Source organism: Aedes albopictus, chromosome 2 (genome assembly GCF_035046485.1).
Source record: "Aedes albopictus strain Foshan chromosome 2, AalbF5, whole genome shotgun sequence".
NCBI classification, from domain to species: domain Eukaryota; kingdom Metazoa; phylum Arthropoda; class Insecta; order Diptera; family Culicidae; genus Aedes; species Aedes albopictus.
In genome coordinates this window covers 76427751-76441618 of record NC_085137.1, presented here as the reverse complement: position 1 = coordinate 76441618, position 13868 = coordinate 76427751, and the positions used below count along the sequence as shown (strand labels likewise).

At 47.1% G+C, this 13868-nt stretch overlaps 1 protein-coding gene across 1 annotated transcript; it reads left to right on the top strand.

Annotated features, from left to right (window-relative positions):
- Positions 1-819: 819 nt before the first annotated feature.
- On the top strand, positions 820-2924 carry LOC109430117 (cytosol aminopeptidase). The gene is made up of 5 exons (XM_029862371.2): positions 820-1069; positions 1137-1255; positions 1328-2189; positions 2248-2497; positions 2566-2924. The coding sequence occupies exons 1-5, from the start codon at positions 968-970 to the stop codon at positions 2838-2840; spliced, it is 1608 nt and encodes a 535-aa protein (XP_029718231.2). The 5' UTR covers positions 820-967; the 3' UTR covers positions 2841-2924.
- Positions 2925-13868: the final 10944 nt, after the last annotated feature.

The window sequence follows — 13868 nt, the reverse complement described above, 5'->3', positions numbered from 1 at the left end:
ATCATTATATTTGTAATGATTATATGTATCGTATGAAAATGAATGATTCTAATCTCTGTGAATGTAATAAATCTTATGAAGATATAGATCATATTGTTTTTAAATGTCCTAGTTATATCTTACCGAGACAAAAATTGATGGATAGAATGACTTTCCTGAGTAACGAAATTCCAGTCTCTGTTCGAGATATTTTGGCCATAAAATGTCTTCCCATTCTAAAAATACTTTTAAAATATTTGAATGAAATCTCTTGTCAAATTTGATACTCGTTGTTTTTCTTCTCTTTGTTATTTTTATTTTCAGAAACCTCTTGCCTAGGCTACGCTGGTGCCATTCAAGCATTTGAATCCTGAATTTCATACATATGGTGGTCCCTTGGATGTTGTCGGCTCTGATATGGATCGATTCCGGATGAGCCTTTAGTATTAAGTTTTGGTTTTGTAATTATTGTTTTTTTTTTGAAAAGATAAAGAGGTTTTATGCCTCTTTGAGAACGATTTCGAAATGCAAGGAAATCACTCAAAGGGGCTTTTCCCTCTTTCAAAATTATAAGTTAAATAAACAACAACAACAACAGAATTTTTTAAGAAACTTTTTACAGCAAGTTTACGATTTAAACTGTCTTCTTACGGCATTTTTTCACGATTCATAAAAAAGTTCCACAAAAGGCCAGGCCAACAAGGCAAGAAAAAAATCCCTGCGAATCGTTTCAAATGGGCCAAATGGACCAAACCTAGGACCAAACATGTGCAACTCGAACAGGGAAAATTCTCAACAAAGCAGCCCTCGGAAAATTTCCCAATCGCAGCAATCTGAGATTTTCCACCCGGCAGCGCCAGTCATTCGAAAATTTTTCGCGCATCCGTCAAGAAGCAGGAAAAGGCTGCTCCCTCTCGTGAACCCCTCAAGATTTGAAATTTTCCCCAGATCGTGAACCCGGTCAGCCGAAATCGAAAGTTATCGCAAAATGGTTGTTCTCGGCCTGCAATCGATGCGTGCCCTGCGAAATGTATACGGATCCCTGCTGCGGCGGAAGTTTTCCACGAATATTGGAGAAAACCGGGCTGAGGTGAGTTTTTCTATGCGATAGCTGATCAACTGAAGCGTTTTCTAAGCGGTTTATTTCCTGATTCCAGAAAGGATTGGTTCTGGGGCTATACGAGCAGGAAATCGAAACGGATGAGCCCAGATTGACCCCGGTGGCCGGACACTTCGACGCCAAAACCGAAGGACAGCTCGTCAACCTGATCAAAGAGTAAGTTTTTTTTTGCTTCCCGTGGTTTCCATGGGTAACGGAAACAACCTAACGGAGCATTTTTGATTGCAGATCGAACCTGAAGGGAAAGGTTGGACAGGTCAAAGTTTTCAACAACATCGATCCGGACTATGGATCGGTTGCCGTGGTTGGGCTCGGTTTGGAAGGACTCGGCTACAACGAGCTGGAGCAGCTGGACGAGGGCCTGGAAAACGTTCGCATCAGTGCTGGAGTCGGAGCAAAGTGCCTGGCAAAGCAAGGATGCTCTCGGATTTCGGTTGATCCCATGCAAGCGGCGGAGCAAGCCGCTGAAGGCAGTGGCTTAGCGACATGGAAGTACCAAGCCAACCGGATGAAGTCAGAGCGGATCCCTACTCCGAAGCTGGAGTTGTTCGACTCACCCGACGGTGATGCGTGGACCAGAGGACTGTTCAAGGCCGATGCGCAGAACCTGGCGCGAAGCTTGTCGGACGCACCGGGAAACCAGATTACTCCGACGGCATTCGCTCAAGCGGCCGTGGACGCTCTGTGCCCTTGTGGAGTCAGCACCGAGGTACGGAACATGGACTGGATCGAGTCCAAGAGTCTGGGAAGCTTCCTGGCAGTGGCAAAGAGTTCCTGTGAGCCTCCGATATTCCTGGAGATCAGCTACTGCGGAGAACACGATTCCGGCCGTCCGATCATGCTTGTCGGCAAAGGCATCACGTTCAACAGTGGTGGTTTGTGCCTGAAGGAGCCGCATGGTATGTCGCAGTACCGTGCAAGCATGTCCGGTGCGGCGTCCATCGTTGCGACCATACGGGCCGCGGCAGCACTCTCCCTCCCGGTAAATCTGGTTGGACTGATCCCACTGTGCGAGAACATGCCTTCTGGAATGGCTTTCAAACCAGGAGATGTCATCACTACCCTTAACGGAAAGACGGTGGCCATTCACGTAAGTTGATCTGATATTAACTGCCACGGGATAATTTCAAATGAAATTTATTTTTCAGGACACCAACAACGCCGGCCGGTTGATCATGGCTGACACCTTCATCTACGGTCAGAACACCTTCAAACCCAAAGTGGTGATGGACGTTGCAACCCTTACAAACGGTGTAACACACGCCCTCGGCGGAGCCGCCAGTGGAGTCTTCTCAAACTCGGACTTCCTGTGGAAACAGATGCAGAAGGCTGGAGCAATCACGGGCGATCGCGTGTGGAGAATGCCACTGTGGAAGTACTACACCCACAAAGTTACAAGTAACTACCTTAAATATCGCATTGCTCATTTCCTTTCTCTAATTTTCTCCAAATTCCCCACCCCCCAGATTACACCAACGTGGACATCAGCAACACCGGACAGGGCAAGGGCAGTTCCTGTTTGGGAGCCGCCTTCCTGAAGGAATTTGTCCCGTGCGTCGACTGGATCCATCTGGACATCACCGGTGTGGGCATGCTGAAGAAGGGAGTGGGCATTCCGTACCTTGCCGAGGAGCGCATGACTGGCCGACCCACGAGAACGCTGGTGCAGTTCCTGTACCAGATGGCGTGTCCGGACGAACAGGTGAAGAGTCTTTCGAAGGAGTCGTGTGCCTCAAATTAGGAAGCTCAGTAGAAATACGACGGGATGATCGTTTATTTATTTGATATACGTTACAATAAATTTAGTTGATTATAGTAAAATCTATACATTTTCTATAGCTGAAAGCGAAAATCACAATGACAAATAACTAATAGAGCGTGGAACCATTTGGATAAACGATCCTATTGTGGGCACCTTTCTGTGACGCCATGGGCCGATGCACGAGCTCATTTATTCATTTATTTAGTTAACATCAAATTCATGATACTGAATCAACAATTTGCCGCCATAATACTCGATCTGCAACTCTCCAACGTCGGTCACGCCCAACACTCGCCAGATCACGCTCCACCTGGTCCGCCCATCGTGCTCTCTGCGCTCCACGCCTTCTTGTACCAACCGGATGGTTAGCAAACACCAACTTTGCAGGGTTGTTGTCCGGCATTCTTGCAACCTAGCTTGCAACATGCCCTGCCCACCGTATCCATCCAGCTTTAGCCACTTTCTGGATGCTGGGTTTGCCGTAAAGTGCAGCGAGCTCGTGGTTCATCCTTCTCCGCCACACACCGTTCTCCTGCACACCGCCGAAGATCGTCCTTAGCACCCGTCGCTCGAAAACTCCGAGTGCTTGCAGGTCCTCCTCGAGCATCGTCCATGTCTCGTATCCGTAGAGAACCACCGGTCTTATTAACGTCTTGTACATGGTACATTTGGTGCGGGGGTGAATCTTTTTTGACCGCGGTTTCTTCTGGAGGCCATAGTAGGCACGACTTTCACGCCTTCGAATTTCACGGCTCACGTTATTGTCAGCCGTTAGCAAAGAACCGAGGTAGACGAATTCTTCTACCATCTCGAAAGTTTCCCCGTCTATCGTAACATTGCTCCAAGGCTTGTCCTGTCTCGCTCAGTCCCACCTACCAGCATGTACTTTGTCTTAGCCGCATTCACCACCAGTCCGACCTTTGCTGCTTCGCGTTTCAGGCGGGTGTACAGTAGTATGGGACACGGTTGTATGGAAAAAATAAATCCTCGCTCCAGTCGACTTTTTAGATCCCATTTAGGTCCCATATGAACTGTGCAAAATTTCAGCGCATTCGTTGAAACTATAATTTAGCGCAAGCGGTTCAAAGTTTAAATAGGATTTACTATAAGAGAAGTAACACTTTCAAACAAAAAATCTCAGAAGTCGCCCCTTGTCTCCCTAATTCAAATCGATTAACGCTTCTTGTAGAAAAATCATTTATGAAACTTTCCTTCAAAAACCGCAAAACGATTGAATGCTTGTGGAAAAAGTTATTGATTTATTACCTATTTAGTGATCCGACGAACGGCTTTTTGTTTTGTTTTATCAGCAGCACTGTAGCTGCTGCCTTAGCTGCTGCTGTTTCTGGGGGTGGTGATACCTCCCGCCACCCCATGCAACAACGGCAGCAGCAGTGCTGCTGATAAAACAAAACAAAAAGCCGTTCGTCGGATCACTAAATAGGTAATAAATCAATAACTTTTTCCACAAGCATTCAATCGTTTTGCGGTCTTCGAAGGAATGTTTCATAAATGATTTTTCTACAAAAAGCGTTGATCGATTTGAATTATCGAGACAAGGGGTGACCTCTGGGAATTTTTTATCTGAAAGTGTAACTTTTCCCATAGTAAAGCCTATGAAATCTTTGAACCGCTTGCGCTAAATTATGTTAGAATATTTGGGCCAGCCTAATATATATTGCGATGTTAATCATCTTGTCCAGCGCCGACCCTGCCTAATGTATGTATGTTTGTTATTGTTTATGCATTGTACATTGTTGTTATTATAAAATAAACCGACCGCCGCGACGTGCACACGCATCTTTGTGTTGCTTCCCGTGTGTTTCTCCGCCGTACGCGAACCGAAAGTTCCCCCGGTCGATAGTCGGTTCCGTTGGGCCGCTTTGTGGACCTCCGTGCTCAGTGATTAATCCAATAGGCTATGGGCTCAGCTCTGGCGGCGGAACCGAAAAAGTGCTGTGAAAGTCGCGGAGTGTGAAATCGTTTCTCCGACGATTGCTTCCTGTGGTGCCGGTCGGTGGCTAGGATAGGATACGACAACTAGTCAGCCCAAAAGAGACCAATTTGGGGACCAATAATCTTAGCAACGCGAAAAAACAAGACAGCAAGCTGTGAAATTAGACAGAGAAGTTGCACGTGTCACATCCTATCCTAGGTCGGTGGGAGAGCTAATTAATTTGGCTCGTTCGGTTGCAATCAGCTGCTGTGTGGAAGAACAGCTGTGACCGGGACAGTGTTGAAAAAGTGGTCGGCGGAATTATTGCTCTTTTGGAACAAGAGACGCCCAGAACAAGTTGGAAAGTGCCGGTGAGACTTTGTGGTGCACCTTTTTGTCCCGCAGCCGAGGTGAAGAAAGGAGATTGTGCCATTTTGACCCGCGAATCGAACGAACTGTTGCCGTAGCCGTGGTGTTCGGTTGTGAAAAGAACATTTGTGACGGTGTCTGTGTGTACCGCCGTCGGGTACGTTCGCGTGTGTTGTTGGCTGTACCTTCGTACGTACAGTGTGTGCCAACAGAAAAGTGACATTTTCGAAATGACTGAAAAAGTTTTTATTTCCCGTCTGGATAATAAAAATTACCAGACGTGGAAAGTGAAAATCGAGATGCTGCTGATAACTTTTGATTTGTGGCATACGATTTCTGAGGTGAAACCGGAGCCGGTGACAACGGCATGGTCGAAGGAAGATCAAAAGGCAAAGGCCTTGATAGTGCTGAATATCGAAGACAATCAGTTGCCACTGGTGAAAAACGGAAAATCAGCTGTCGAAGTGTGGGAAAAGCTGAAGAAGTACCACGAAAAGGCTACGGTGACGTCGCGAGTGTCGCTATTGAAGAAACTTTGTAGCTTCAACTACGAAGAAGGTGCGAATATGGAAGAGCACCTGTTCGCGATCGAGGAGTTATTCGATCGGCTTTCGTGTGCGGGACAGAAGATCGAAGATTCGCTACAGGTAGCGATGGTGTACCGGAGTCTGCCGGAATCGTACAACGGACTGGTGACGGCCTTGGAGAGCCGTCCGGACGCCGATCAGTCGTTGGAGTTCGTCAAACAGCGGCTGATGGACGAGTACCACCGACGGGTGGAGAAGCGAGAAGGAACATCTGAGGAGCGCCACGACCAGGCGCTGAACGTGCAAAACAGAAGAAACGTCCGGTGAGCGCCACGACCGGGCGCTGAATGTGCGAAGCAGGAGCAACGGAAGCAGAAAACCTGGACAGCGAGTCTGCTACAACTGCCGGAAACCAGGCCACTTCCGGAGAGAGTACCCAATGCTAAGTGAAAGAGGAAGAAAGGATCCGGAAGTGAAGAAGGTGGCAGAGAAGAACCCTGGAATTTGTTTCGGCGTGGGAGGTCAGCGGAAGCGGAAGTGCTGGTATGTGGATAGTGGCTGCTCGAGCCACATGACCAGTGACCGCCATTTTTTCAAGAAAATCGACAACAGCGTGAAACAGAAAGTGAAGTTGGCGGACGGCTCCGTGATCAGGTCCGCCAGTGTTGGAGAAGGACTTCTGAAGTGCGTTGATGAAGAAGGAAGAACAAGTGAAGTCGCGGTGAGGAATGTGCTCTACGTCCCGGAGCTGGACTGCGGACTGCTGTCGGTCCGGAAGCTGGCACGGGAAGGACTAAAAGTGAACTTTGTGAAATCCAGGTGCCAGATCGTCAGTCGCAGCGGAAGAGTGGAAGCCGTCGCGGAGCTTAGTGGAGAGCTGTATGCCCTGAGAGTGGAGAGCGGCAACCGCCGGAAAAATACAGCTGGGCATCGTGTTGACGAGGAGTTCCAAGAAGAAAATTTTTATGACTGTTATGACGAGGGACTCCGATACTAAGTGGAACTTTGTGGCTTTGTGATAGGACTTTGTGTAATACTTGACGAAGCAGAAGTGTTCGGTGCAGGAGGAGGAACTTTGTGTAGGCTGTGGCGTCCAATGTAGACTTTGTGAAATAGTAACCTTTGTGAACGGACTTTGTGATTGTGATGACCAACATCGAGGAGGAGTGTTAGAATATTTGGGCCAGCCTAATATATGTTGCGATGTTAATCATCTTGTCCAGCGCCGACCCTGCCTAATGTATGTATGTTTGTTATTGTTTATGCATTGTACATTGTTGTTATTATAAAATAAACCGACCGCCGCGACGTGCACACGCATCTTTGTGTTGCTCCGTGTTCTCCGCCGTACGCGTCCGAAACTTCCCCGGTAGTTGTCGGTTCCCCTGGGTAGTGGTCCCCCGTGGACAGTGTTGGCCTCAGTGATTATATCCAACAAATTATAGTTTCACCGATTGCGCTGAAATTTTGCACAGTCCATATGAGACCTAAATGGAATCGAAAAAGTCAACTGGAGCGAGAATTTGATGTTTGTCCCATACTAGTGTACAGTTCTGCCACCGTTCCAAATGTTCTAGCAATAATATCCATGTCATCCGCAAAATAGACAAATTGGCCGGATTTCGTGAAGATCGTTCCCCGGCTGTTGAGCCCGGCTCGTCGCATAACACCTTCCAGGGCGATGTTGAATAGTAGGCAGGAAAGTCCATCACCTTGTCGTAGTCCCCGTCGAAATTCGAATGAACTGGATAGTTCACCCGAAATCCTTGCGCTGTTCTGCACACCGTTCATCGTTGCTCTTATCAGTCTGGTAAGCTTCCCGGGAAAGCTATTCTCGTCCATGATTTTCCATAGCTCTGTGCGGTCGTATGCCACTTTGAAGTCGATGAACAGGTGGTGCGTTGGGACCTGGTATTCACGGCATTTTTGGAGGATTTGCCGTACGGTGAAGATCTGGTCCGTTGTCGACCGGCCGTCGATGAAACCGGCTTGGTAACTTTCCACGAAATCATTTACTTTAGGTGAGAGACGACGGAAGATGATCTGGGATAGCACTTTGTAGGCGGCGTTCAAAATGGTGATCGCTCGAAAGTTCTCACACATTAACTTGTCGCCTTTCTTGTGGATGGGACAGATTATCCCTTCCTTCCACTCCTCCGGTAGCTGTTCGGTTTCCCAGATCTTGACTACTAACTGGTGCAGATAGGTGGCCAACTTTTCCGGGCCCATCTTGATGAGTTCTGCTGCGATACCGTCCTTACCAGCCGCTTTGTTGTTTTTGAGCTGGTGGATGGCATCCTTAACTTCCTTCAGCGTGGGAGTTGGTTCGTTCCCGTCCTCTGCTGCACCAACATAGTCATTTCCTCCGCTGCCTTGGTCCTCCGTGCCTACAATCTCTTCGCCATTCAGGTGCTCGTCGAAGTGCTGCTTCCACCTTTCGATCACCTCACGTTTGTCCGTCAGGAGGCTCCCTTCCTTATCCCTGCAGATTTCGGCTTGCGGCACGTAGCCTTTGCGGGCTGCGTTGAGCTTCTGGTAGAACTTACGTGTTTCTTGTGAACGGCACAGCAGTTCCATTTTCTCGCACTCCGCTTTTCCAGGCGGCGCTTTTTCTCCCGGAAGAGACGGGTCTGCTGCTTCCGCTTCTGTCTGTATCGCTCCACATTCTGTCGGGATCCATGCTGCAGCATTACCGCCCGCGCTGCATCCTTCTCCTCCAGAACCGCTCTGCACTCCTCGTCGAACCAATCGTTTCGTCGACTCCGTTCTACGTACCCGATAGTGCTCTCGGCTGCGTTGTTAATGGCTGCTTTGACTGTACTCCAGCAGTCCTCTAGAGGGGCCACATCGAGCACACCCTCGTCCGGCAACGCTGCCTCGAGATTCTGCGTGTATGCGGTGGCGACATCTGGTTGCTTCAGTCGCTCTAGATCGTACCGGAGCGGCCGCCGGTACTGTACATTGTTAATAACGGAGAGTTTTGGGCGCAGTTTAATCATCACCAGGTAGTGATCAGAGTCGATATTAGCGCCACGATAGGTCCTGACGTCGATAATGTCGGAGAAGTGCCGTCCATCAATCAGAACGTTGTCGATTTGCGATTCCATTTGTTGTGGTGATCTCCAGGTCTAACGATACGGGAGGCTGTGCTGGAAAAAGGTGCTACGAATGACCATGTTCTTGGAGGCGACGAAATCGATGAGGCGTAGGCCATTTTCATTCGTCTGCTGGTGGGCGCTGAACTTTCCAATCGTCGGTCTGAATTCCTTCTCTCTTTTGACGTCGTGGTTTGGGCAGCGGCCGTACTCGCGTTTGCGCTGCGCGTAAAATGCGTCTTTGTCATCATCAGTGCTTCCGGAGTGAGGGCTGTGCACGTTTATTATGCTAATGTTGAAGAATTTGCCCTTGATTCTCAACCTGCACATTCTTTCGTCGATCGGCCACCAACCGATCATGCGCCTCTGCATGTCGCCCATCACTATAAAAGCTGTTCCCAGCTCACGTGTGTTGCCACACCTCTGGTAGATGGTATGATTACCTCTAAACGTTCGCACCATACATCCTGTCCAACACACCTCCTGCAGCGCTACGATTCCGAATCCGCGGTTTTTCAGTATGTCGGCGAGTATGCGGGTGCTCCCGATGAAGTTGAGAGATCTGCAGTTCCACGTACCGAGCTTCCAATCGCAAGTCCCTTTTCGTCGCTGTGGTCGTCGCCATTGGTATCGGTTCGCATTCTTCTCTTGTTGATTTTCCGGTGCTAGTCTTTTTTACGGCTGGCTCGCAGGGCCTGACACCAACCCACTAACCCAGGGAGCTGGGCTTACCTTCCCGGAAGCTACGGGTTCTGCATTGGCATTTCCTCCAACTACAGTGCTAAATAGCTAGGCTCGAGCGCCAGTCTTCGCCGGGGGGGGGGGGGGGGGGTGTTTTAATGGGCGCCCAGGAGATAATATTTTACCTGAGCTTCCACCCCCACGATGCACGATCTCACTATTGTGATATTTGAGCAACTCGGTACAGTTGAAACTGAACTCATTTCTATACCTTGACAATACCCAGAGGCCCAGGTCCTCCTAGCCCAGGACTAAGGGGCCGTTCATAAACCACATAAACTTTGGGGGTGTTCTAGTCATGCAAATTTCAAAGTTTTTGTATGGACAAAAGTCTACGAGGGGGAGGGGGTGGTCTGAGATGACCAAATTTTGGTCTACGTGGTTTATGAACACCCCACGGTTTCACTCAAACGTCAAACAAGCGACAGTGAGGGCCAAAATGAGAGTGGGAGCAAAGTCCCACTCCTCAAGCAAACGGTAGCTGTGGCCAGTAGAAAAAATAGCCTATTTCTCATACATCTACTCTGTGGCCTAACCGCCATTAGTTACAATCCTTAAGCCATTGCCTACCTATAGGCGTTATTCGCGGTTTGGATGATGTTAATCCTAAAATAACTCAAAAAATACATAACTTGTAAGAATTTGGACAACATATTCGAAATCAGCTACCCCAAATTTAGTAAGTAAAAGGGTATTTTCAACACAAGCGAATATTGGTCACTGGCATGATCAATGTTACCCCAAATCAACAAAATCAAAAATAAGATTAAAAAGCCTGTTTAACCCTTCCGTTACCAACCCCCCCTAACGAGAGTGCGAAAAAATACTCTTTTCGTTATAACTTTTTTGTTTTTCAATATTTTTCGACCAAATTTTGACACAATAAGCGGATATCCTTCTATTTTAAGGATTTGCTACGGATTGTTGGAATGGCCACCTGGTTCCGGAGTTATTCCGGAATCAAAATGGGTCATTCGATTTGGCCATTTTGGAAAAAGTAAATTTTCGATATGAGAGCTGTTCAGTTTTCAGACCTAAGTGCACTAGAATGATAGAAGAAATTGTCTAGAAGTCCATCCCGCTCACTACGTGCCTTGGAACCGGTTCCCCGGAACATCCGTAAAACGGGGTCAATTTTTGAATATGATTCAATCCCATCATGCGACACCTCCAACTTCATGATTTTTCAAGATGCATCATTCTGTGCTATTTTGGCGTTGTCTGAAATACTGTTGGCCATTTTGGAACCGGTATTCGGATTTCCCGGGAATCGGTTCCGATGGTTCCGGGGTCCAATTTTCGAAAATAAACAAACACCATCATGCGACATATCAAACTTCATGATTTGGACCGCGGAACCACCGGAAGCGATTCCCGGGAAATCCGAATACCGGTTCCAAAATGGCCAACAGTATTTCAGACAACGCCAAAATAGCACAGAATGATGCATCTTGAAAAATCATGAAGTTTGAGGTGTCGCATGATGGGATTGAATCATATTCAAAAATTGACCCCGGAACCGGTTCCCCGGAACATCCGTAAAACGGGTTCCAAGGCACGTAGTGAGCGGGATGGGCTTCTAGACAATTTTTTCTATCATTCTAGTGCACTTAGGTCTGAAAACTGAACAGCTCTCATATCGAAAATTTACTTTTTCCAAAATGGCCAAATCGAATGACCCATTTTGATTCCGGAATAACTCCGGAACCAGGTGGCCATTCCAACAATCCGTAGCAAATCCTTAAAATAGAAGGATATCCGCTTATTGTGTCAAAATTTGGTCGAAAAATATTGAAAAACAAAAAAGGTATAACGAAAAGAGTATTTTTTCGCACTCTCGTTAGGGGGGGTTGGTAACGGAAGGGTTAAACATGTTCTCAAGTTCTACAATACTTTTTCAGGTAGCTTAACACATACTCAGAAGGCCAGTACTTGTTTTAAAAATATAGAACATGTAACGTTTGCTTTAACAAGAGAACTATACAAGAAAGATCAAAAATTTTGATCAATGTTACCCCGGATTACGGTACCTACTAAATATCTGCTCATTGGTTTCATTCAAAAGTTTCAAAACATTTTTCCCACTCAGTTTCTGGCCAACTTCCAAAAGTCGCCGCCATGAATCGGACACGAATCTAAAAACAATAATCCCATCGTAGCATTATCATAATCTGTAGTTGATAAAGCGATAATCCTGCGATAAATTGTCGCACTAATTTTGTCCGAACCCTCCGTTGTCGTCGTTAGGTGGATGTGGACATCGAAATGTGGCAATAAAAAAAAAGATAGTGTCCCATATTCTCTTCATTCCTCATGGGCCACCCAACCAGCCAGCCAGATATATGTATGAATGACCACGTGCAGATTGTCCGTCTGTGGAGCCGGGCGGACGCGGGCAGTTCCATCTACGATAGAGAACCTATTTTATCACCGTCGCCGTCCGTGCGACATACCACGACCGAACCGATTCAATGTCTGTGAAAATCTCTATTTCGAATCGGAAGGAAGAAGGACGATGGTCGGAATCGGAAGGGACAGTGGTACTGTGGTACGTACAACAAGTGAACAAATAAAAATTCGCACCGACATAACCGACGACGGAGACGGGCAAAAGTTTTTGACTCCTGCTTTGGGTTTAGATTCTTCGGGAGAACATTTTTTCCTTTGGTCGCATTTGAATGGATCGAGACCGAACTGGGGAGCTAGTCGAGCGCGGTACAATGACTCAGATACTTGCTGGAACGGATACTTCTTCAGTGGACATTGGGCACTAAATCGACTGGGACCGAGCGATGAAACTATGAACGCGATATGTGAGTCTATTTTATGATTATTTTCCAAGTTGGAATAGTTGAGACGATGGAGTCCTCATTCTCAAAGATGTAAATTCATGTTTCTATATCATAATAACACGTTATTTAGGGCAGGGATTTTCTTTGTCCGACCATTTGGCCAAATGGTTCGTTTGGTCGAATTTGCTGCGCAGTTCATTTTCTAATTTAGGGCAGTTAAGCAATCGACTTCTATGATAGTGCAGTAAGCAGGTGAAATGTAGATATAAATGCTGAAATACGGCTTGTTTAAGTGCTCATTGGTTACCTAGGGCTTTTCCAGCACCCTCAGTGCCTTCAGAGATTGATCTAAGAGATCTTACTAAGATTTCTCCAGAGGTTCCTTCGAGGGACCTCGGAGTTCCTTCTGAAATTACTCCAGCAGATTCTTCTGGTAATTCTTCAGGAATTTATTCTGGAAACCCTCAAGAAGTTCTCTTAAGGATTTCCTCTTTGAAAATTCCTCCAGGTGTTCCTTCTGGGTAATCTTCAAAAGTACTGTGACAACGAGTTCTCTCTGAGATTCCTCAAGAAGGTTTCTGAAGTCGTTGTTGAACTCCTCCACAAGCTTCTTCGAGGACTCCCTTAAGAGCTCCTTTACGGATACCTCCCGGAGTTCCTTCTGTGATACTTCCAAGATATTACAAGATTGACCAGGAGTTGCTTCTGGGCTTTATCCAATAGTTCATACAAAGATTCCTCCTTCTGGGAATTTAAATCATGGTTTCTTCCGATATTCCTCCAGAAGTTCCTTCCGGAATTCACTTCTTCTTTTTAGGATTTCTCCAAGATCCTTCTGGGATTTTTCAAGGAGTTTTTTTTCCTGAGATTTCTCATTTTGAGAATTCCGAAATTCCTCCAAAAGTTCCCTCCGGGATTCTTTCAGGCATTCCATACTGGATTCCTCTAAGAGTCTCAGTGATTCCTCAAGGGTTCCCTAAAAAACCTTTACAGAAATCTCAGAATCATAAAAATAATTCCTGTAGGATTCCTTACTCACCTTACCGACTTACCGATCAAGCCAGTTCGTAGGATCCGCAGATCGTCCTCCACTTGGTCGACCCACCTAGCTCACTGCGCTCCACGTCTTCTTGTACATACCGGTCGGATGACTCTCGAGAACCATTTTAGTCGGGTTGCCAGCCGACATCCTGATGACGTAACCCGCCCACCGTGGCCTCCCGATTTTCGCGGTATGGACGATGGTTGGTTCTCTCAGCAGCTGCACACAACACTTTCCGTTCGAAAACTCCAAGGGCGCGTTGGTCCTCTGCACGTAGGGTCCATGTTTCGTGCCCATAGAGGACGACCGGTCTAATCAGCGTTTTGTAGATAGTTAACTTCGTGTTATGGCGAACTTTATTCGATCGTAGAGTTCTGCGGAGTCCAAAGTAAGCACGATTTCCTGCCACAATGCGCCTCTGAATTTCTCTGCTGGTGTCGTTGTCGGCGGTCACCAGTGAGCCCAAGAACACGAATTCTTCAACCACCTCGATTTCATCACCGTC

What these genes read in the sequence shown, in the direction of transcription:
- LOC109430117 (XM_029862371.2), top strand. Translation starts at nt 968, where the DNA reads ATGGTTGTTCTCGGCCTGCAATCGATGCGTGCCCTGCGAAATGTATAC. An exon ending in TTGGAGAAAACCGGGCTGAG is followed by an intron (nt 1,070 to 1,136) that starts GTGAGTTTTTCT and finishes TCCTGATTCCAG; the next exon opens with AAAGGATTGGTTCTGGGGCT. An exon ending in CTCGTCAACCTGATCAAAGA is followed by an intron (nt 1,256 to 1,327) that starts GTAAGTTTTTTT and finishes TTTTGATTGCAG; the next exon opens with ATCGAACCTGAAGGGAAAGG.